Genomic DNA, 22,502 nt, shown 5'->3' on the forward strand with positions numbered 1-22,502 from the left:
AAGCTCTTTACTCAATTTGTCCTAACTTCGCTTTCCCGTCGTCCCTTGCTATCCCAAGCAGAGCTGCAGAAGTCATGGCAGGAGGAGGACGCGAGAAGGTGGCTCGTTTGCTGAAGCAGCTGCAGCTGGCAGCGTGAGTGTTTGTGCCTTAGTTTCTTGCTTCGTCCTGGGAGCGTCTAGCAAAAGCAGCTTGGCTCACTTTCCACGAAATTGGAATCAGGCTTGGAAGGTTCGTTTGGGAGCATCTGGCAAAAGCAACTTGGTTTACTTTCCACGAAATTGGAATCGGGTTTGGAAGCTTCGTTTCTTTGCGGCGTTAGGAAAAACAAAACCGCAGCAAACCTGTGTAAGAAAAGGCTTGAGGATTTCACAGGTTGTAAAGCCAAGTTCTGGGATAATTATCTTTGGATGCTGATACCTTAATTTACTTATTTCCATCAAGCGTCCTGCTAAGAGAGAGACAAACAAAATGCTCGTCTGTGTTTTAGAAAGTTATTTGTTCAAGCACAGAAATGGACTTTGGTTTATACGTCTAATTTTTGAAGTAAATGCAAACAAATAAAAGGGAAAGAAAGAAATTGACTTTGGTGCATTGTGAAACAGAGCAGCAACACATAGAAAAGTTGTAATTTACAAATCGAAACAAAACCTATTTATTTAATATTATTCATGTACTGAATATGTAGCTACCCTCTGCAGCATATGCACTCGGAGTAGAATTGCAATATTCTACCCAGAATATTGGGGGGGGGGATGAAATATTGAAATATAAAATATAGTAATTAAAATGTCATAGTAACATTTTTTTTCACTGAAGAAAAATGAAACCAATTAGTAATTGTTTGGAATAAAGATATATTTTCCTATGTAGTTTCTCCTTTTAAAAAATATAAATAAAACCACTCATTTAAACATATCTTTTGGAGGAGAGCAATACATTTTTAACATGAATTGAATGATATTATTTCAAAAATGTGCAGGTATAAACGGATTAGAGACAGTAGGTGGAAAGAGTTGACATGAGAGACTTATCCATATTTATTGAGTCCTATTAAAATACTGGACCATGAATTAACATTTATTGTATAAAATGTTCAGATTGCCTCAGTTTTAAAAGATAGTACGTAGTGCCCAGGAGCAACTAGCCTATGCAAAATAATAAATACATGAGAATTCAATAATTGAATAAGTAGCTTTAAATTATATGCACCACTACTTGTGAATAAATGCCATAGGAGCCAATGAAATTGTTTTATAAACATGGTTCAAAGGGTTGGCAAAGTGAACATGCAAAATGTACTCTTAGCCTTAGAAAGATTCTTGAAAGTCCTAATAATTTGTTGCTCCTATGACTACTTTATAAAATCAAAGATAAAATATAGCAAAGATAAACTGCCATTAATAGATGTAATAAATAACTGGTTGAAATCTTACATTGAAATGAATGTAAATTGCCTCATTTTAAGCCCTGTTTAAATTTACATTCAGATTAGATTGTGATATTGTACAATCAATGACATTTCAATAAGAGGCAATTGCCACGAGGTGGCAGAATGTGCTTGTGAATTAAAGCTATCAATTGTTTCTATAGACAATGTTGATATTTCCTCTCAATACTTCCTTACAGTAATCAATTTCCTTTTTTCTTTTCAATAGATGCACGTGTCCAGTTCATTCTCACACTTACAGTCAAGGTGAACTGTTATTTTTTTGTGTATCTATGTCAGTACATTAATTATTCCCTGTTCCAAGTTCTGCAGATATTAAATCACCATTACAAATAGTAATTATTTTACCAAGTAAACCAGGCCAGAAGTTTTTTTCAAGAGTTAAAACCTAAGGATTGATGGACAGTATATTGTTAGCAAATCATCATGCTGTGTCTGGTACTGCATCAGAATCTTTATGTCTGGGGATAACGCTTGACCAGGAAGCTTTATTGGGAGACAATGTTTTTCATTCCCCAAGGTCAATTATCTAATAGGTAGCAGATTTTAGATGAATTGCACAGCATCTTAAGAGTTTGGAGGAGGTGCAGGTTGGAATTTTGGAACATGTGTTTCTTTGAGTCAAAACGGAAGAAACAATCCCTCCTTGGCAATCCCTGATTGGATATTCATACGATGAAATACATGTAGGATGTACTAACTCTGCTTCCTCAAATGCTGTTATTTTTTAATTATATATAAAAATACTATGTTTTATATATAATAATGTTACACATAATAATAATTGTTATACAAGTAGCCCTCGATGATCATATTTGGTACCAGCAACTTCATCATTAAGTAATGTGGTGTTAAGTGAAATATCACTTGATTGTGCTGAACTTACAACAGTTGTTAAGAGACATCATGTCACTATGATTTGTGGTAGAACAAAAAAAATCAGAGTTGTAGAACACAGCAAAAAAAAAATCCCAATTAGTCCATTGCAAACTTCCACATTCTAAGGTTTTGTTAGAGTCATCTAATGGTTTAACTTTGCAATCCATCTAGAACAGGTGTCGAACTCAAGACCCAGGGGCTGGATCCAGCCCATAGGGTACTTAGGTCTGGCCCATGGGGCCACCCTGGAAACAGCGAAGGACCACCCCACAGTGCCTCTGCCATCAAAAAGCTCAGGAGTCCATTTTTGCTGGCAGAGAGCTCAGGCCACCACAGGCACCCCCGACATGAGTGACGTCAAGCTGGCCATGCCTACCCTGGCCACGCCCACCCCAGCCTTCTAAGGTCAAATACAATGCTGATACAGTCCTCATTGAAATCAAGTTTGTTACTCCTGATCTAGAATGTTTGCTTCTTGGGCAGGTTAAAAGCATGAGTGGAGGACAGCAGATTTAATTTTAGACTTTGATTGCTGAATTGCTAATTCATCAACTCTATGATTCTAGGAAAATAAACTCTGGACATCCCAAGAAAAAAAATATAGAATCACTTATTACATTTGGGGTGACGGGGGCAACAATTTGTCTGTGTTTTTACCATTCTCATCTCTGAAATATGTGAATAGCCAAGGAGCACTCAATCCTATGGCAGTGTTGGATCTAAGAAAATGTGGATCAATCAATGTATGAATGAGACCATTCAGATCCACCATAAACTGCCTACAGGAAGAGCAACACACATATATTACAGTAACTCTTGTTTCATTCATGTATTGTTAAATTTAATAATTTGTTTATTTGCAAAATTTCTATACAGCATCCACTTAAAAACAAAACCTCAAAGTAGGTTACAATTAAAACAGTTCAAGCAATAGGAATAATTGAAGCTGGTCATTTGCAAAGCAAAACTTGCTTATTATTTATTTTATTTGTATTTATTTTATTTTTTATCCTGCCTTTATTATTCTTTATAAATAACTCAAGGTGGTGAACATACCTCATACCCCTTCCTCCTCCTATTTTCTACACAACAACAATCCTTTGAGGTGGGTTGGGCTAGGAGAGTATGTTATTTTGCTTTTACTTTTCTTGCCACTTTGCATAATGAAAATGAAAAAGAATTATATATAGATTTCAAATAAAAAAAATGAAACAACAGTGATAAATGGGATGGTAAAAGAATGGATTTTGCAAAAATTCACATGTTTCAAAGAGAACAATACATATAATTTTGCAAGACAAATGAAGTCTTTAACAAAAGCTTAGCTCTACCAGATAATACAACAGCAGGATTTCTATTGTACCATCCAAAGAAAACAATGGAAGTGGCTTGGACATGTTGTTGGGATGTCAAATTAATTACAGAAATTATTGCAGACTCAGACATTAGAGGAAGTCGACCGTGTGGAGAACCAATGAGAGAGAGCATAACAAGCAATCCAAAGACAGCAGATTAAAGTACAGATAGAGAAAACAGAAATGTTTCTATATTAATTGTTGGAAGCATCCTGCGTCCCAAAGCTTATTAGTAGACTTATTATCATGGCTTAATTGTTTGGCCATAAATTCAGAAACTAAATATTGAATGCAGCTTCCAGACAGAAGTGGTTTGACTCAGTAAGGGAATCAATATCTCATTTTTGTATAGGAAGGGATCGATCAATCGATCAATCTATGTGGTGCACTCTGGAACAAATATGGCTGGATTGGCTCTAGATTTAGCTAGAAAGCAAAGCAATAACCTGGTTATTATAAAGGTGAGTATTTTTTTCAATAGGTCTACTCTAAATGTAGCTAAGTCCAGAAATAATGCCATGCCATATTTGGAACAGAAGGGCAAATATGGAAGGGAGGGGGAGAGAATAACTAATCTGTTCTCTGATTACCTGATCTTTTTAAAGATTCTTTTAAATTTAAATGAAAGTAAATGGGAAGATGGCAGGCTGCAATGTGCCAGCCTTAGGCCTAGAGGTGTTCTTAAAATTAAAAACAGTAACTAAAAAAGTTGAACCCCTGCAGTATTAAGAGTATCATAATTTTTTTTAAAAGATTTGTTGTTGTTACTTGCGACATCTTGTCTGACCCATCACTACCCCATGGACAATATTCCTCCAGGCCTTCCTGTCCTCTACCATCCTCTGGAATCCATTTGGTGATGCTTTGGTGACTTCATCCAGCCACCTCATTCTCAGTGGTCCCCTTCTTCTTTTACCCTCAATCTTTCCCAGCATTAGGCTCTTCTCCAGTGTGTCCTTCCTTCTCATTAGGTGGCCAAAGTATTTGAGTTTCCTCTTCAGGATCTGGCCTTCTAAAGAGCAGTCAGGGTTGATCTCCTCTAGGACTGATCGGTTTAATTGTCTTGCAGTCCAAGGGATCTCAGGAGTCTTCTCCAGCATCATAGTTCAAAGGCCTCAATTCTTTGGTGCTCAGTCTTTCTTATGGTCCAACTTTCACAGCCATACATTGCAACTGGGAAAATCATACCTAATTTTCTTTCTGATAAATGCTTACTTTGTGATTGGAAATGCCTTTATGATGGCTGTAATATGTGTCTTCAGTTTCCATGACAGGGATAGCATTTTATACATTTGCCTTCATCTCTATGGTGAAATTCTTAAAACATTACAGAATCTCAAATGCAATGGCCATTCCAGTAGAATTTCTGTTTTCCATAAACTAAACAGCAAGCTAACTGCATTGTTTTCATTCCAGGTACTAAAGATATTGCTTTGGGGAAAACAGACTATGCCTTTGAGGTAAAGACACTAAACAAACTGCTACTTGTTGAAAGGCACATTTCCATTACTTATATTAAAAGATGACTTGTGCACATACTTCCCTAAACTATTTTTACTGAAATGTTGTTGTTGTTGTTTTTTCCAGATGGCTGTTTCCAATATCCGATATGGAGAAGGAGTTACTAAAGAAGTGGGAATGGTATAGAATAGTTTCCAATATTTCAAAAAAAGTGGTTACTTAATTCTTTTTTGAAAAAGAGGAAGAATTTTACATACATTGTATCTATATCACATGAAACAGAATTATAAAATATCCTGCATCTGCCATTGTTTTTGGTTAGGTCAGATAAGGATTGCGAGACTTGAACTCGAATACATATGGAGAGACCCTGATTTGGAAAGGCTCCATTTGGTTTTGGCAATATTGCAGTCAAGGAATTAATTATTATACTCCTCCAACTGGATCCAAGGGATCCAATTGGAAAAGACGATGCAATAGATACCTTTGAGACCATGTTAATCTGTTAATTATTCTTTCCATTTCAGAAATCCACATTAAGATACAAGTTAGTGATAATTTGGGAGCCCTACAATGGGCAGCCAACTATCAAGTTGAATATCTGGCATTTTACGATGGAACAACATTTTCAGATTTCACCCCTTTCACTTTCTTTGTTTTAATTATATTTTCATTTACTATAGGACTTGCAGAATTGGGGTGCTAAAAACGTTTGTGTGATGACAGATAAGACTCTTTGTCAGCTTCCTCCCATGACAGCAGTGTTAGAGTCTCTGACAGTCAATGGCATAAACTTCCAAATCTATGATAATGTGAGAGTGGAACCCACAGACCAAAGGTATTTGTTCTTCCCTGCGTTTGTGCAGCCTACTGGAATCATTAGGCAGAGATGGAGAAGCTGTGCACTCTAGATATTAGATATGACTCCACATCACGATATTTTATAAATTGTGCGTTGGATAAGTGTAAAATAAATTGAAATGATTTTTTTTTTCATTTCAAGTTTCCTAGATGCCATTGAGTTTGCCAAAAAGGGGGAGTTTGACTCCTATGTTGCCGTAGGTGGGGGTTCAGTCATAGATACTTGTAAAGCTGCTGATCTCTATGCATCAAGTCCAAGATCAGATTTCTTAGATTACGTCAATGCTCCTATTGGAAAAGGCAAGCCTGTTACACACCATCTCAAACCTCTGATAGCAGGTAAGGAAAAGCTCTGGACTGGGGGTGAGGGATGATTGTAAAACAATAGAGCTTATGTGAGAGGTTTGAGTTCTCTTATTTGAATTGGTTTTGTAAACTAATTGGATTGGATTCTCTTGAGCTATTTGGGGAAATCACACCATGGAAATACTTGCATAGGTAGAGAACTTTTCTAATGATAACAGATACTTTTGATTATAAAAGTGTATTTTGCTCAAGTTTTTCTTCTTACTCTTGTTTTAGAATTATTTTTTCCTAGTCTTCACCATTTTTCGCACAATGATTCTACATCATGACATTATATTGCTCCTAAGACCAATACTGGGATGTAATATAGCACCTGACAACTTTGTACAGGCTGTTTGACAGTTCACAATAAATTGGTTGATTTACTGATGAGTAAATACCTTTTATTCATATATGTGCTATTGAATTCCAGATGAAGTTGCTACAGCTTTTGAAGTAAAGCTGAAATATTATAAGCCATCAGTACCTGAGGGCAGCACATTCCCCACCTCTGATGAACGTTATTGTGTGCGTAATGTGTAGCTAAGTGTACTATTACATTTAATTTGCTCTTTTCAAAAGTTCCTACAACAGCTGGAACTGGAAGTGAAACCACTGGAGTTGCTATTTTTGATTACAAAGAACTAAAAGTAAAAACTGGTAAGGGTTGTACATTTGCATTTATTTTAATTTTATAATACCTCCTGGCTTTTTAAGAAACTTCTTTCCTGAAATTTTATTTAAATCTCAGTAATATTCTTAATTATTTGAAAGGGTCAAATGATTTTGCATAGTGTAAATCATTTTAACCATTATTGCAAAATCTATTTAGAAAATTCTCATTTCTAAATATACATAAATATTTTTCTATATTTAGGCATTGCATCTAGATCCATTAAGCCTACTTTGGGTATTATTGACCCATTACACACTCGCCATATGCCAGAGCGGGTGGCAGCTAATAGTGGTTTTGATGTGCTTTGGTAAGTATATTTTATACAACTTTTTTAGTTATACGTTAGTTAACTTCACAATTTGGGATGATTCTGCATGTGGGAATGATGTTAGAAGACATGAGGAAGATATGTAGCCTGGGCAACAGTCTGATAAGAGGCAGCTCTGTCCACAGGTAGTGAAAAAACATAGGAAGCATTTCAGAAGAGAAGCAAAGCAGAGTTTGAGTGAAATAGATTGGCTATCCCTTGGGTATAGTTTGTACGCCCAACAGGTTGTGGAATCATGAAGTCTATTGCTTTTGCCTTACATATGAGCAAACAAGTTGGGAAAGAGGCCCAGTTTTTGCCTCCTTAGCTACAATTCCAATGGTAGTTCCCTGCTTTTCTATGCGTTCAGCCAGAAGTTTCTCTGAGGACAAAAATGTGGAATAAGTAACCCATTTGACCCCATCAGGACAAGCCCTAGTTATCTTTTATTGAAACATACTGCACTTCAATTTCTTTTGCTTAAATTGACCTTAATGGATTATGAGGGAACATATTTGGTCCTGAGGAGGAATAAAAAAAGCATTAGGAAAACATTCATCCTCTCATAATCAAACCCTGTATGTAGTTTGTTGGTAGCTCAATATGATGCACACCTTGTGTAGTATTTTGGAAATAGTTGCGCTAAGTCTAGGTACAAAGATATGCTACCATTTTACCATTTTGAAAAGGTCAGGAACAGTCATTGACCTTCTGTTTTCCCAAATAATATTGATTTGCAAATCCTTATAGGAAACAACCCATAAAGTCAAATCCTTATATATTTCTCCCCACTTTCCCATTCAACCTGCCAGCCATGCTCTTGAATCCTACACTGCTCTACCCTACAACAAGCGCAGCCCTTGTCCTTCAAACCCAGTGAACCGGCCAGCTTATCAAGGAAGCAACCCAATCAGTGATGTCTGGGCTGTCCATGCATTACAGATTGTTTCCAAATACTTAAAGAGGTACAGGTCTTCAAATGACCTTTTATCCTTGTATTATTTTTTTTCCCCTTTCAGTATTCAAATGATTACTTAAACTTTAAAATATAAAATCTGTGTTGTGTAGGGTTAGGATTAGAGTTAGAGTTAATCAGGCTACTTCCTGAAATAAGTTCATAAAGAGCAAATAAAACAGTTTGCCATAATATAGTGTTATCTGGATATGTTAAATTACAAATTCCATTGTTCCCAGCCAATTTTTTGAGGAATTGTGCAGGACATCAAATTACTGAAAGACAGCAATTACAAAGTCCAACTAAGCAAATCTGACACATCACAAAAGTTGGATACTCACAGTCCTCTTTACTAAGCAACAACACAAAATCTTTATGATGCTAATTCAGAACAAATGCAATGCACCACACTCTTGAACAACATAGTTTGAGATTCTTTTCCAACATGTACATTTTGAATATTGATATTGGTAGTTGTCATATCCTTTTTTTAGGGAACAAAGAATGTAAATGATCTTCCTTTCCACTCCTCAAGAATTCCTCAAAAAAGTCTATCAATATTTGTAGACACCCTCAGTTCACTGTATATAAGAGATTGGATCTTTCTTTTATCCATTTCTACTTGCAGAGCATTTCCCATCATAAGCTACGCTACCTAACAGTCCTACAAAAGTCACTTATCCTCATTCCTACACAGTGACATGCGGTGAGGTTTATAGCTGGTGAGGCAAAAAGGAAGAAAGCGACTTTTGGCCGCCCCGTGGACATAGCAGCGGGGCGGCCAAAAGCCACTTTCTAGAAAGAAAGAAAGTGCCAGCCCACCAGCAGAGGTGGGTAAAAGACCCGCCTCTGCTGGCGGGCTGCCCCAACACAGAGAAAGAAAGCTGGCGGGTTGCTCCTCTTCTGAAACAAGCCACTTTCTAGAAAGAAAGAAAGTGCCAGCCTGCCAGCAGAGGCGGGTGAAAGACACAGAGAAAGAAAGCTGGAAGGCTGCCATCCCTGCCTCTCCTACCCCCTTCCCTCTGAGTGAAGAAACAAACACACACGCGCGCGCACACACACACACAGACAAATTACTTACAGTTACTTACAAATTACATTAATTTTGAATTCCTCCCCCTCCCTCCGACCCACATACCTTTTCCAGTTGTTTCACAATCACAGAGGATTTCAATTCTGCTCTTGCCTGCTATCATGAAAATGTAAAAATATAAAAGGAAAAAGGCAAGAGCTGCTGAGGTCAGGCTGTGTTAGCTGCTGCCAGAGTCCCCAATGGATGACTCTGCTTAACTGTTTAAAAAAGCCTCTAAAAAAACCACCATCTACCGGAGGCAGCAAGAGAACCACGTGCCTCATCTACATAAGGAATGTTTCGGCTTTTAACCCTTGCTTAACTCTGCTCGAGTGATCATAAAGTCAGACTAAATGAGGCACGTGGTTCTCCTGTAGAGGGCACTTTTTTAGAGGCTTTTTTAAACAGTTAAGCACTAAGCAGAGTCATCCACTGTGACTCTGACAGCAACTACCTCAGCCTTTTTCCTTTTACATTTTTCTTTTCTTTTCATGATGACAGTGGTGAGGCTCTGCCTCCCCTGCCTCCCCTGATTGCACATCACTGTTCCTACATAGCAAAGCTAGTGATAGAATTGTAGTATGATGCAGCTGGAAGCCACCAGATTGAGGAAACTGAAGTTGGGATTTCTGCATGAAAAATAATACGCTTGCTGCTAAGATACAAAAAAGGATTTATTGTCTATCAAAAAATGAAGAGTAATACCTTGTTAACACTTAACATACTATAAGAACCTATCTTATACATATGAACATTTCTGCTTTCTTGAATAAAATATTGTTCTTATTGGTAGAGCCATAAAGAATCCAGAAGATCAAGAAGCAAGATTTAACATGCATCTGGCAAGTGCTTTTGCTGGCATTGGGTTTGGAAATGCTGGTGTACATCTTTGGTAAGTTAAGTACATCATTTTTATTTGCACTAACAAAACAAATGTTTGGTAAAAATCAAAAGGCTTCAAAATAAACAATTTAGAGAAATTCACTTGGGTTTTGATTATATCACCATTAGTAACAGTCTTTGTACAACTGAAATGAAAACACACTTTGGCTGAGAGGATTGGGAGGTGAGGTGCTCACAGATACTTTTTCTGTACCTTTTTCTGGACAATTACATTATTATCAACTTGTATCTGTTCAAATTGCCTACATGATTTCTTTATTCCATAATTTTGGTACTAATTCAGGTTCTTTGTTCTTTCCAGCCACGGCATGTCTTATCCAATTTCCGGTTTGGTGAAGAATTATAAAGCAAAGGATTATAATGTGGATCATTCCTTAGTGGTAACAATTTAATATACCCATTAGTCCTTTGTCTTTAATGATATACCCTGCTTTCCCCAAAATAAGACCTCCCTAGATAATAAGCCCAATCAGGCTTTTGAGCACATACACTAAAATAAGCCATCCCCTGAAAACAAGCCGTCCCCGAAAATATTGCATCACAGCAGGAGCCATGAGGTAACCACGCTCACTGCTTCCTACATCTCAAAAATAATAAGGCCTCTCTGAAAATAAAACCAATTGCTTATTTAGGGGATCAAAAGAAAATAAGACCCTGTCTTATTTTGGGGAGAACATGGTAAGTTTGTTCCTATGATTTTTCAGTGAATTCTATCGATGATTATTGGTAATATGTCTAAATAAATGTGCTGTTTTGTTTTGCTCCAGCCACATGGCCTTTCGGTCATCCTCACCTCTCCAGCAGTGTTTACCTTCACAGCACCAATGTGTCCAGAGCGCCACTTGGAAGCTGCCCAAATCATGGGTAAGAGTCTGATGATAAAAGTCATTCATGTTTTTAAAAAATCTGCCAGAGGAGATGGAGACAATAAATGTTTGCCTTTCCTGGCAATTTGATTTTGGAAACTGCCTAGGAAATGAAAAAGCTGTTCTCATTTGAACTGTGGAGGATACCAGAACTGATATAAGGAAGATCATTGACATTTAGCCTGGTAACAGAGGTTAGACTGGTCAACTTTGATGTTATGTTAAAACATTCCATTTCTTTTGATTGTAATGCCTTGAGAGGATGGATGGGTCAGGCTCATTCCATCCAGCCTAGAAAACCAGGTATATTCCAGAAGCACACAAATAAGGCAGGAAGAGAATAGCCCATTTTGATTGTGCTCCTTAGTGTTCCCCAAGCTTTTAAAATATGCTGCTTGTATAAATCTTATGTTGCCTGTTATATTGCAATGTTAGGAGGTCCACCTCCATGCGTATGTCTAATTCAGTTTTAAAATTCAAATCTCTGTTGGCCACACATCTCCTGATAGCCTTGAACTTCATAAATTAATTGTATGCTACTCTTTTCGTGTGCATATCAGAAAGTTTAGTGTGAGTAAAATATAGGAGACACAGGTTTCCATCTTGCTTTATATCAGCACTGAGCTTGCCTTAGCTTGCCTTGGTAAAGAAAAATAAGACATGAAAGTAGATAGATCCAATAAGCAAGGGGAAAGACATTAATTTGAGAATGTTGACAGGAGTTAGATTTCAATTAAATTAGTTAGAATTAAATTCTCTAAAGTGATAGAACAAAATCACAATGGAATGCTGAATGTGACCCCTCTTCTAAACAAGACTTCGGCAGCTGTCCCTGCTCACCTGTTCTGGCTGCCATTGTCTAGCACACCTGAGATTTAACTTGGGTTGGGCAGCTTCCAAATAATGGATCTTACTAAATGCAAAAATGGCAAACAAACTATTTTTCACGGCAGCTAAGCTGATCTCTCATTCCCCCCCCCCATTTTAGCTCAGACTATATTTTGTAAACCGCTTTAATTGAGAAGTGATTTCATGAACTTTAAGTTGATGTTGTTCTTAGCAAAATAACTTCTTTAATGTGTAAAGATATACATCAATGAGCTTTCAATGATATGATAAGTTATAACACTATTTTTTACAAACTTGATGTTTCTTTTTAGGAGCTAACATCAGTAATGCCAAGATGAAGGATGCTGGGCTTATTCTGGCAGACACTCTCCGAAAAATTTTATTTGATCTCAATGTTGATGATGGTTTAGCTGCCCTTGGTTATTCAAAAGCCGATATTCCCGCTTTAGTCAAAGGCACCCTGCCTCAGGTAGGACCGATTGCAAGATCTATTTCTCTGAAAATAACCACCAGGTCTTAATTTGTTGTATTTTCATGCTGGCTCTGAGAATATTGTTTGCTTCTTTTAGCAGCAGTGTATAAAGAACAAGTTGTTATAGGGCTTCTTTTTTTTTTTGCATAGATGTTCTGCCTCAAAAAGAGAGCAAAAAGAAAAAAAAGTAAACATTTGCTTATCCAGGAACATTTAATGATAATCACACTTATTCTCAGAAAATGGCTGTCCCATTACAACATTTGATAACAAACAGCTGTGCATATGTATGCATGAGTTAAATGAAGGTATGAGGAAAAAAGACTTGAAGCTATTATTATTCTTTCAGGGTCACAAATGGGAAGTCTATAGGCCATCACTGTTGATCACTTGCAGTGTATCTTGGGATATTGAGTGTTAGAAGTCACCAACATCTGAAGGACCTCAAATTCCCTAAATTTATTAGCTCTAGTATGAGGTTTTTTGTCATTTTTTATTCAGCACATGGCTAAAAAAGAACAGTAATAAAGCTGCTGAACTATGGACATGAATCAGAATCTAATATTCAAAAAGAGCATTATATATATATACGGTATGTATGTATGTATATGCTTCTCTATTTTTCAAAATTCAAAACTTAATTAAAAAGGTCTTTCTTCCAAAAGAAATAAGATTGCACCCTTTGAACTGAAATTCTAATATCTCGTATCATAAAATTACTGAATGTATATTATTAGGATTACTGCACAAGGCAGGTTGTCTAATAAAATTTTTTTTTGCGCCAGATCTTATCTGTGATTTGTATTCTACCTAGCTATTGGTTTTTCCTAGAACTTTACAAAAGTCTTTTTCTTCTTATAGGAGAGAGTGACTAAATTATCCCCTCGCCCTCAAACAGAAGAAGAGCTGTCATCCCTGTTTGAAGCATCTATGAAATTATATTAATTTGCTTTTAAAAAAACTTTAAGCAGTGTTTTCTCATTTCAGGGGATAAATCAATTCAAAATTTTATACGGGGATTATATGTAAATGTCATTTTCTATTAAGAACTCCAACATTCATGTTTATTTTTACACATGATTATAATTGGAGATATTCAGATTTCATTCACTAGTGGTGATCACTGGAATTAATGATAGTTTTGTCATGAGAGAAAAATATAGTAAATAATGTTTTGGTTTGCCATTTCACTATCTCCACACCAATTGGGTCAAGCAGGGGTACAAGAATAAAACTTTTATAAGTTCAAAACATCCTGTTATGTATTTTATTATTATTGGTTGTTGTGTGTAGCAGTTTCTCTTTGTTATTCCTATTTAAACAAGGATGCCTTGTAGTTTTTATAATTGGCTTGAACTTTTGGCTCTGTAATATTGCATCCTATTGATTGTGAACTAGGAGTGTTTTACCTTAGTATATTAAATGTGAGTCTGAAGATCCTCTGATATTTATTGCTTGTAAAAGCAGAAGAGGAAATCGTGGACAGTCTTTCGTCTTAAGGCTACTACATCTGATCTCCAGGCATTAAGATGACCAGAGGATTAGAGCAAAGAGATGGAGGATTGAAGAAACTCTTAATTCCTTGATGTCTTCTAGTCATTGTCTGGATTTTGTCTGGATGAACCCAGATCCAATCCAATTTTTTCAACCAAGATTCAATGCAGTTTCTGTCCCAGAGTAATAAAATACTATGTAAAATGCAGTGGTGGGATACGACCGGTACACCCTGGTACAGGTGTACTAGTGCCTGCTGGGAGCACCAGGTACCATTCTGGTACGGTGCTCCGGAGGGCCCGCCCGCCCGCCCACGCTCCTTACCGGTATTTGAGCCAATTGGGGCTTTCACGCACGCACACAGAGCGTACGGCACCTGTGCGACGCTCCAACAAGCAACTGGAGCGTCGCAGAGTTGTTGCGGAGCGTTGCGGATGGTTGCAATGGGATCCGGAACCCACCAATGTACTACAGATATACACACATGCACCCTATCTATAATCTGTAACAAGATATAGAGTGTCTTTTCATGTATTATATTCCACAATATCAAACTAAAATTAACTGACTGTAATCGTTGCATAATTGATAATGGGTGCAAGTTGCATGAACAAGGTAGTGTTCCAAAAGCTGCAGTCACCAATTCCAGCTCCTTGATAAGAGTATTTATTGACACATACACAGATATAACGTGTTTCCCCCAAAATAAGATGGGGTCTTATTTTCTTTTTACTCACAAAATATGGCTTGGGCCTTATTCTGAGGGGAGGGTTTATTGTTTTGGGGTGGCCGGTGGCTGCTCTCTTGCGAGCGGCATCCCAAAGAGCCAGGCACAGTCTCAGGGGCTAATGGCTGTGTTGCGCTATCTCAGCAGCGCAATACAATAGCCATGAAGCGACCACGCTCACGAGCAGCCACCCAGCAAACCCCCTTTCCAGCTGGGCACAGCACCATTCACTGATGTGTATCACCGCTGCCTGGCTCCCGCGGCTTGGCGCCATCAAAATGCCAGTGAATGGCGCTCTGCACGGCTGGAGAGGGGGGTTGCGCAAGCGGCTGTTCTGCTCTCGTTCATGCGCCTCCCAGGCTCATGATGCCCTGGCCCAGCTCACCCTGCTGAGCCAGGGCACCTCTGCTACCGCCGCCGCCACCACCATCCCAGCGTGGCTTTTTCGGCAGCTTCCAAACTGAGTCTTCCAGCAGTGGCCATTCTGGGCGTATGTTCTATGGTTGTACGCTCTGCCAGCAGCTGGCCCACAACCATAGAGTGTACACCCAGCCACTGCTGGAAGACTCGATTTGGAAGCCATGGAAAAAGCCATGCTGGGATGGCGGTGGTGACAGAAAAGGTGCCCTGGCTCTGCAGGGAGAGCTGGGTCAGGGCATCATGAGGCTGGGAGGTGCATGAGCGAGTGGAACAGCAGCTTGCACAACCCCCCTCTCCAGCTGTGCAGAGCACCATTCACTGGCATTTCGAAGGCGCCAAGCTGCAGGAGCAGGCGGGTGGCAAACAGGCACTTACACAGCTTGCCGATACCCCTGTCAGTGAATGGCGCTGTGCACGGCTGGAAATGGGGTTTGCTTGGTGGCTGCTCATGAGCATGATCACTTCATGGCTATTATATTGCGTTGTTGCAATAGCACAACACAGCCATTCGTCCCTGAGGCTGTGCCCAGGTCTTTGGGAGCCCGCTTGCAAGAGAGTAGCCACCCGGCAACCCGCCTCTTCAACTGAGCACAGTGCTGCTCACCAACCTAGCGGTATCCCGAAGGCGCCAAGCAACACAATCACCTTTGCTTCCCCCCACCCCCCCCCGGTTCCCATGGCTTGGTATCTTCGGGATACCGCTAGGTTGGTGAGCAGCGCTCTGTCTGGCTGGAGGTGGGAGGTTGTCCAGGGGGATTATTTGCGGGGGAGGGCTTATATTTTTGCCCATCAGAAAAATGTGGCATGGCCTTATTTTGAGGACATGTCATATTTTGGGGGAAACACGGTAATTTTTATAAAGAAGACATAATTAAAATGTTTCTCTTAGCAGATAGAATACAGATGGGAATCTATGGCTTTCCAGATATTGGATTTCATCTCTTATTAGGCCAGGACAAGGAGCACTTCACAAAATGTTCAGCATCTGACTTTGAAAAGTCATTAGAAACATAAACAAAAATTGAATATCCTTGTGATCAACACAGATGTCATTTTTTTCTCTAATGTTCTTTATTGTTTTATCATAAAAAGTCAAATACAAAACAGAAAAACAAAATGAAACAAAAGCATACAATCAACCCTATCAACGACAACAAAGTAAAAAAAAAAAAAGGGAAAAGTGATGACATTCTTGTGGGAAAAGTTTTATTCTTAAGCAGAGTATTGTGTTTCTCTTAAACTTGCAGGGAATTAGAACATTTATTAACCAAATATTTATCATGATAAAATCTGGAATTTGCTAGTAAAAAATCCTCTGGAATATAATAGCTTAATACAAAGTTAGTACAAAAACTAACTTTTGTTTCAAGGTATATGGATGTGTTACATGAGGTATTTTATTTATTGAATATTTGAGAATGGCAATTGGGGAAACAAAGATGAGATGCATTACAGCTTTCTATTCTTGTATATGCTTCAAAGTCAATCTATTATTTTGATTTACTTTTCAGCACTTAAAATAACTATCATCTCCCCTCCTCTGTTCACTGATGACCAGAAAGTGGTCTTTTTTAGTTTTTGGTAATAAATTTCTTTTGATTGTTTGACATAAGAACAATGAAGGATTAACAATTCCATTTGTGACCACAAAATTCCCCATCTGTTTAGAGTTAGTGTTCAACAAAAAATGGATGGAGACAGATGAACAAGCCAGCTGAGTCTGATGTTAATGACATCATTCATGAAAGAAAGAACATATGGCATCATAAATCAAAAACTAATTGAACTTTCTGCTGATTGTATTGACTACTCCCTGAACATTTTAAATATTCCAAAAGACTTTAGAACAATAACTTCCTTTTCATTCCAATTTGTTGTCATAGGATTTGATGCCATAGGAGAGCTTCAGGTTGGTCAAAGGAAAGTCAAGGAGTACAAATGCTCTATTTTCTTCTTTTGTTTTAAGCCACAACTATTCAGGTATTAAAAGCAAGTGTTTTAGTCTTCAACTTAAGCTAATTCAGAATGCTGATCTCCCATTTCCAGGGCACTGAAGTTATAATTCTATGATGTCAGTATTTCTGAATTAAAACTCCATAACCTCTTCAAGGTGCATTCATAGAATATCAAAAGAAAAACGCCCTAAAGCTTTATCATCTATCTATCTATCTATCTATCTATCTATCTATCTATCTATCTATCTATCTATCTATCTATCTATCTATCTATCTATCATCTATATCATCTATCCATCCCCACCCACCTATCCCATGAAAACTAAAATATCATTTCCATGGTATTAGTAAAGGGATCATAATAATACAAGAACTAAAATATTTATTAAATTTTTATTAAAAATAAAAGTCGTGTAAATGTAAAATAATACAACATCAAAATAGACAAAAACAGCACTCTCAACAGTTCATTCTTTATCAGTCTGCTGCCACAAAGGAAGCTATTCTATAATACTTGAAGCCATTGCAGAGGTAATATTTCCTAGCTTCAACCCACTTGACAGCATGGAAGTACATGATAAATAAGAGCCTCTTTCTCAATTTCCATGAGAATGGATCAGTTCGGGTTGGAGACAAGAGTCTGGAAAATACCTTGCATTAAGCCATTTAGCGCTCCATAGTTCAAAACAAGCATAGAGCAGAGGTGTAGTGACAAGGTCATGTTTTGCTGTTAAGAGGTAGGCCTACATTCTGAACCAATAGTTGAGTCTTCAGAGCAGTTTCATATGTATGCTAAATAAGAGAACTGAACTCTGGTATCCCATTACTGAGTGGCCACCAGGTTGTTCTATCTTCCTTTACAACGGAATGAAATTGTTCAGTAGGAAAGGAATGCAACCACGGCAACACAGTGCCCCAATCCCCAATTCTTGCATGTGATCAATAAGGATAACCAAATTGTTGGTATTACATGACATTAAAAGATCCAAAAGGATTGAGAAGGAAGTACTACCTCCATCTAAATCTTGACAAAGATAATTAATAAGCATGACAATGCAATTGGCCTCAATCCTGACTGAAATTAATCCTTTATTATAAAGCTGTTTCTCCAAAAAGGCAAATAAATACTGGACATTTCCAATATACTCTGCACTATATCTTATATAGTATTTTATAGTATCCCTCTGCTGAACATTTAATTCTCATAGCAGTCTCATTTTTCTTTTCTCATCTTCTTATGATTAATGATTCTAACTATCATTGTGACCTATGGCCTATTACTTGCTGTTTATATGTACTGTGAACTTATGCACCAGAGACAAATTCCTTGTTTGTCCGATCACACTTGGTCTATTCTATTCTATTCTATTAATGAAAATGCAACACGAGTATCAGAGAAGAAGCTATTGGACCTTCATTTGCATTTATTCCATCTGGTGATCTTAGAATGAGTGTAACCCCACAGCAAATCACTCACCTATTAAAATGTCTAACTATAGATTTGAGTGCTTTAAACAAAATGTTTATATTTGAAAATATAGAATTTGGTGCTAAAGAGTTAAGAAACATAGAGCCATTTGCTCAGAAGTTTGGAAAATTTAACATGTTCAAATAATATGCTTTTTGGTCTCGACATGTATTAATGAGGAGAGCCTTCTCTGTGGCTGCTCCGACCCTTTGGAACGAACTCCCCATGGAGATTCGTACCTTCACCACCCTCCAGGCCTTCCACATAGCCCTTAAAACCTGGCTGTTCCGACAGGCCTGGGGCTAAAGACTCGCTGCCCCATTTCGAATGGTATGATTGTTGTGCTTTTTAACTATGTATGGTTTTTGTGTTTTTGTCACACTGTTTGTATTTTCCCCTCCCTTGAGTTGTGAGCCGCCCTGAGTCCCTTCAGGGAAAAGGGCGGCATACAAATAAATTAAACCAATAAATTAAACCAACCATAATTATATAAGCCTTTTATTTCGTTTAATAACTTAATATTTCTGGTTTCATTTTTCACTGAAAGTGTCTCGAAAATACAATTACACAAATACAGCCCAACATTCCTTTAGTTTCTACTTACTATACCTGTGGGCAGCTGTAAATTATATAATAACAATCAGCACTAAGCAAATAAAATATTACTAGAATGGCACTGTAGTTTTAATGAATAGTAGAGCCCAAAAAATTCATACCCAGGTAGATCCAGTAGATCGGTAGCAAAATTCATACCCAGGTAGATCTGAATAGAAAATGTTACAAGGAAGACCATGAAATCACAGCATTACTGTGTTTTGTGGACTTGGACATTCTGATCAAAATGTTTTGGTAATCTCATCATAGAGCCAGATGAGATTACAAAATTTATTGATCAGAATGTCTATGGAAGTTCATGTTTGTCCCAAAAGGCACTTTTTTCAAACAGCACTTGGACTTTCTTGTTTTTTCTTGAAGACATTTCGCTTCTCATCCAAGAAATTTCTTCAGTTCTAACTGGTGGGGATAGGATTCATACTCTTTGCAATCAGTCATTATTAATCAGACGTTCAGAACTATGGTATGAAGGCAGCCAAGAGAGGGGGATGAAATTGCACCAGATTTACAGCTTCAGTGATGAAAATTTAGAAAGTCTTCAGTATGGATTCTTCCGAATCTTGAGTACCAGCCAGGAGAGGAAAGGTTGGACAGAGTCTTTGAAGGGTCAAGGAGGTAGCAAAAGTTGTGGCTGGGTTCTGTGGAATTGGAAGTTGAAGTCCACACATATTAAAGTTGCCAAGATTGAGAAACATTGGAGTAGGCTATTACCTCTAAAGATAGCTGATAATGCTGCAATGATCGGCTTGAAATTCCTCGTAAGTTTTATTTCTGTGCAAAAGAAGCTTCTATTTTACTGCTTAATTAGGGGTTGCTTCAGGCATTCCTTCACATCTCTCTTGAAGTCATAGGTGAACTTATTACTATTGGACGTGGAAAGTGCTATGTAATAGGGTGCTGTGATCTCAAGCTTGGAATACAGAATTCATTTTTCTATTTATGCTGAAAGAAGGAAGTAAGACAAATGATTTTCAGTTCCTTCTTTCCCTCTATTTTCCTGTAAAACTTTTCTGAAGAGCTGTGGAACCATTTGGATCAGGATAAAAGATGGAATATAGAACTACAGGAATCAGAAAAAATGGAACTTGAAATATCCTGTCAACAGGAGGAACTTTTCTGTTGCTTGGGAGATGTGCCAGATTCATTTACCTTTGAATGGCTTTGGAGATATTTTTTGGGCCCCTGCTGGCCTGGATGCAATTAAGATTAAAATGTCACTGTTTAAGTCAAAATGAGGCACTTATTCAAGCTCTGGCAGGTGGAGACTCTCTAACATGCTGACATTAGGCTAGAGATATGTCTCTTATTTCCAAGTCTCTATCTTCAAAATAGTCTGTCTTTTTGCCCCCTATTGTTCTGAAACCTGTCCACAATCCCTCTGTTGTACAGAAAAAATATTGTACCAAGACTCTTTAATGGAATAACTGGGCTATTATTATACTTGCATTATGTGCCTCTTTTTTTAAAATGTGAAATCTACTTGATTTAAATAAAAATTGGAGGAAGCACTTGGATACCCTTAGTAAAACTCAAGAGTACTGCAGATTTGAATGCTTTGTAGCAAAGAGAAATAACTTGTGACAAGGTTGCTTGTCACAAATTCTTCCTTTAAAAGCCAGGTGGTATCTTCTTTCATTCTTGTTATGACAAGTGATTTGAAAACTATTCTTTACACTGAGCTGTTGTGCAGTGAACTTTCAATGTAAGGTCTGAATGTTCTATAAATAAAGGTAAAAATTCCCCTCTCACATATGCTAGTTGTTCCTAACTCTAGGGGGCGGTGCTCATCTCCGTTTCAAAGCCAAAGATCCAGCACTGTCCGAAGACATCTCCGTGGTCATGTGGCCGGCAATGTTCCCTCTAATTTTTTTTCAGTGTGAGCGGAAAAATATAGTGTTTGAGCAGCACATTTTCATGCCTGAGCACCTGAATTTTTTTCATAGATGTTACCCAATACAACGAAATCAGTGTTATTTGAAACTCAATTCTACCATGTAAATATCCATTAAGTAAGGATATCTCCCTATACAAGTAGTCCTCAATCTACGACCATAATTGAGCCCAAAGTTTCTATTGCTAAGTGAGACATTTGTTAAGTGAGTGTTGCCCCATTTTACAACCTTTCTTGCTACAGTTAAGTGAATCACTGTGGTTAAATCAGTAACCTGTTAAGTCAATCTGACTTTCCTACTGACTTTGTTTGGCAGAAGGTTGCAAAAGGTGACCCCAGGACACTGCAACCCTCATAAATATGAGGCAGTTGCCAAAGATCCAAATTTTGATCATGTGGCCATGGGGATGCTGCAATGATCATAAGTGTGAAGAACACCTGTAATTCACTTTTTTCAGTGCTGATGTAGCTTTAGTCATTAAGTGAACTGTTGTAAGTTGAGGACTACTTGTATTCAAGTTCAATGGATGACTCTCTATGAGAAAAGGATCAAAACTTCCCTCTATCCATACTATGAATTACTTTATATGCTTTATACTTTCCCCCTTACTATCCAATAGTCTGCAGTGATATTAGCAAGTTATGAATAAATTACCAACTGATGTAGATTAGCAATTGGGGCACATAAAGAAACAAACAAAAAGGGGAGGGGAGGGGAGGGAGGGGAGGGAGGGGAGGAAGGAAGGAAGGAAGGGAGAGGGAGAGAGACAAAAAAAGGAAAGAGAAGAAAGAGAAAAAGAAAGGGGAGACGAGGGAGGATAAGAAAAAGAGACAGAAAAAAGAAAGAGAAAGAGGAAAGGAAGAAAGAAGGAAGGAAAGAAAAAAAGAAGAAAGAAAAGAGGAGAGAAGAGAAGAGAAGGAATAGAGGCCAAAAAAAAAACAAGGAAAAGTAGTGAAAAAACGTTCACTGGAAAACACTATTTTTCCATCAGTGCAAAACTTTCCTAAACAAGGTTAATTTTCCGGATTTTGACTTTCCAGTCCAGGCGGACCAAGAAGCCTTTATTTTCTTTTTCTTTTCGAGCAATAAAATCAAATAAAATCTGCAGAGCACCAGCTCGACTCCCCCTTCCTGCAAAAAAAACCCTTGAGCCCCAATGCTCCGAACTCAGAGGCTGGATTCAGACAACATGTGCACACCTGGCGTGGGTTTCCACTTGCTTGCGTGACGAGGGCCTCCCACACACCTGCATCTCGGAAGCGGAGCCAACTGCGGGGAGCCCAGCCAGCCATGGGGGCTTAACCGACATACCGCGACAGAAGCATGCTCTGCACGTCCTGCGGAGAGTTGGCTTCTGCCACTGCTGCCGCTTCCCCCCTCAGTAACTTTGATCCAGGAGGGAACGGCCTCCCTGTCAATCACCCACATGCCAGCAGAGGGAGCCCAATCGTAACCCTAGGCGGCCACATTTCTGTTGTCCAA

The 22,502-nt window shown here is 38.2% G+C and overlaps 1 protein-coding gene across 3 annotated transcripts; it reads left to right on the forward strand.

The window, feature by feature from the left end:
• On the forward strand, window positions 1-13,702 carry ADHFE1 (alcohol dehydrogenase iron containing 1). 3 transcript variants are annotated; one of them, XM_032222585.1, is made up of 14 exons: window positions 1-133; window positions 1,657-1,694; window positions 5,099-5,142; window positions 5,270-5,323; window positions 5,827-5,981; window positions 6,147-6,343; window positions 6,932-7,009; window positions 7,227-7,332; window positions 8,145-8,297; window positions 10,153-10,251; window positions 10,564-10,642; window positions 11,030-11,126; window positions 12,289-12,446; window positions 13,311-13,702. In XM_032222585.1, exons 1-14 carry the CDS (start codon window positions 75-77, stop codon window positions 13,392-13,394), a joined length of 1,401 nt encoding a protein of 466 aa, XP_032078476.1. In that variant the 5' UTR covers window positions 1-74; the 3' UTR covers window positions 13,395-13,702. The 3 variants fall into 3 exon arrangements, with proteins under 3 accessions (XP_032078476.1, XP_032078477.1, XP_032078478.1); XM_032222587.1 differs by lacking the exon at window positions 1-133 and adding an exon at window positions 159-229; XM_032222586.1 differs by lacking the exons at window positions 5,099-5,142; window positions 5,270-5,323 and having other exon boundaries at window positions 43-229.
• The last annotated feature ends 8,800 nt before the right edge of the window (window positions 13,703-22,502 follow it).

This window comes from Thamnophis elegans, chromosome 8 (assembly GCF_009769535.1).
Source record: "Thamnophis elegans isolate rThaEle1 chromosome 8, rThaEle1.pri, whole genome shotgun sequence".
In the NCBI taxonomy this organism is placed as follows: Eukaryota; Metazoa; Chordata; class Lepidosauria; order Squamata; family Colubridae; genus Thamnophis; species Thamnophis elegans.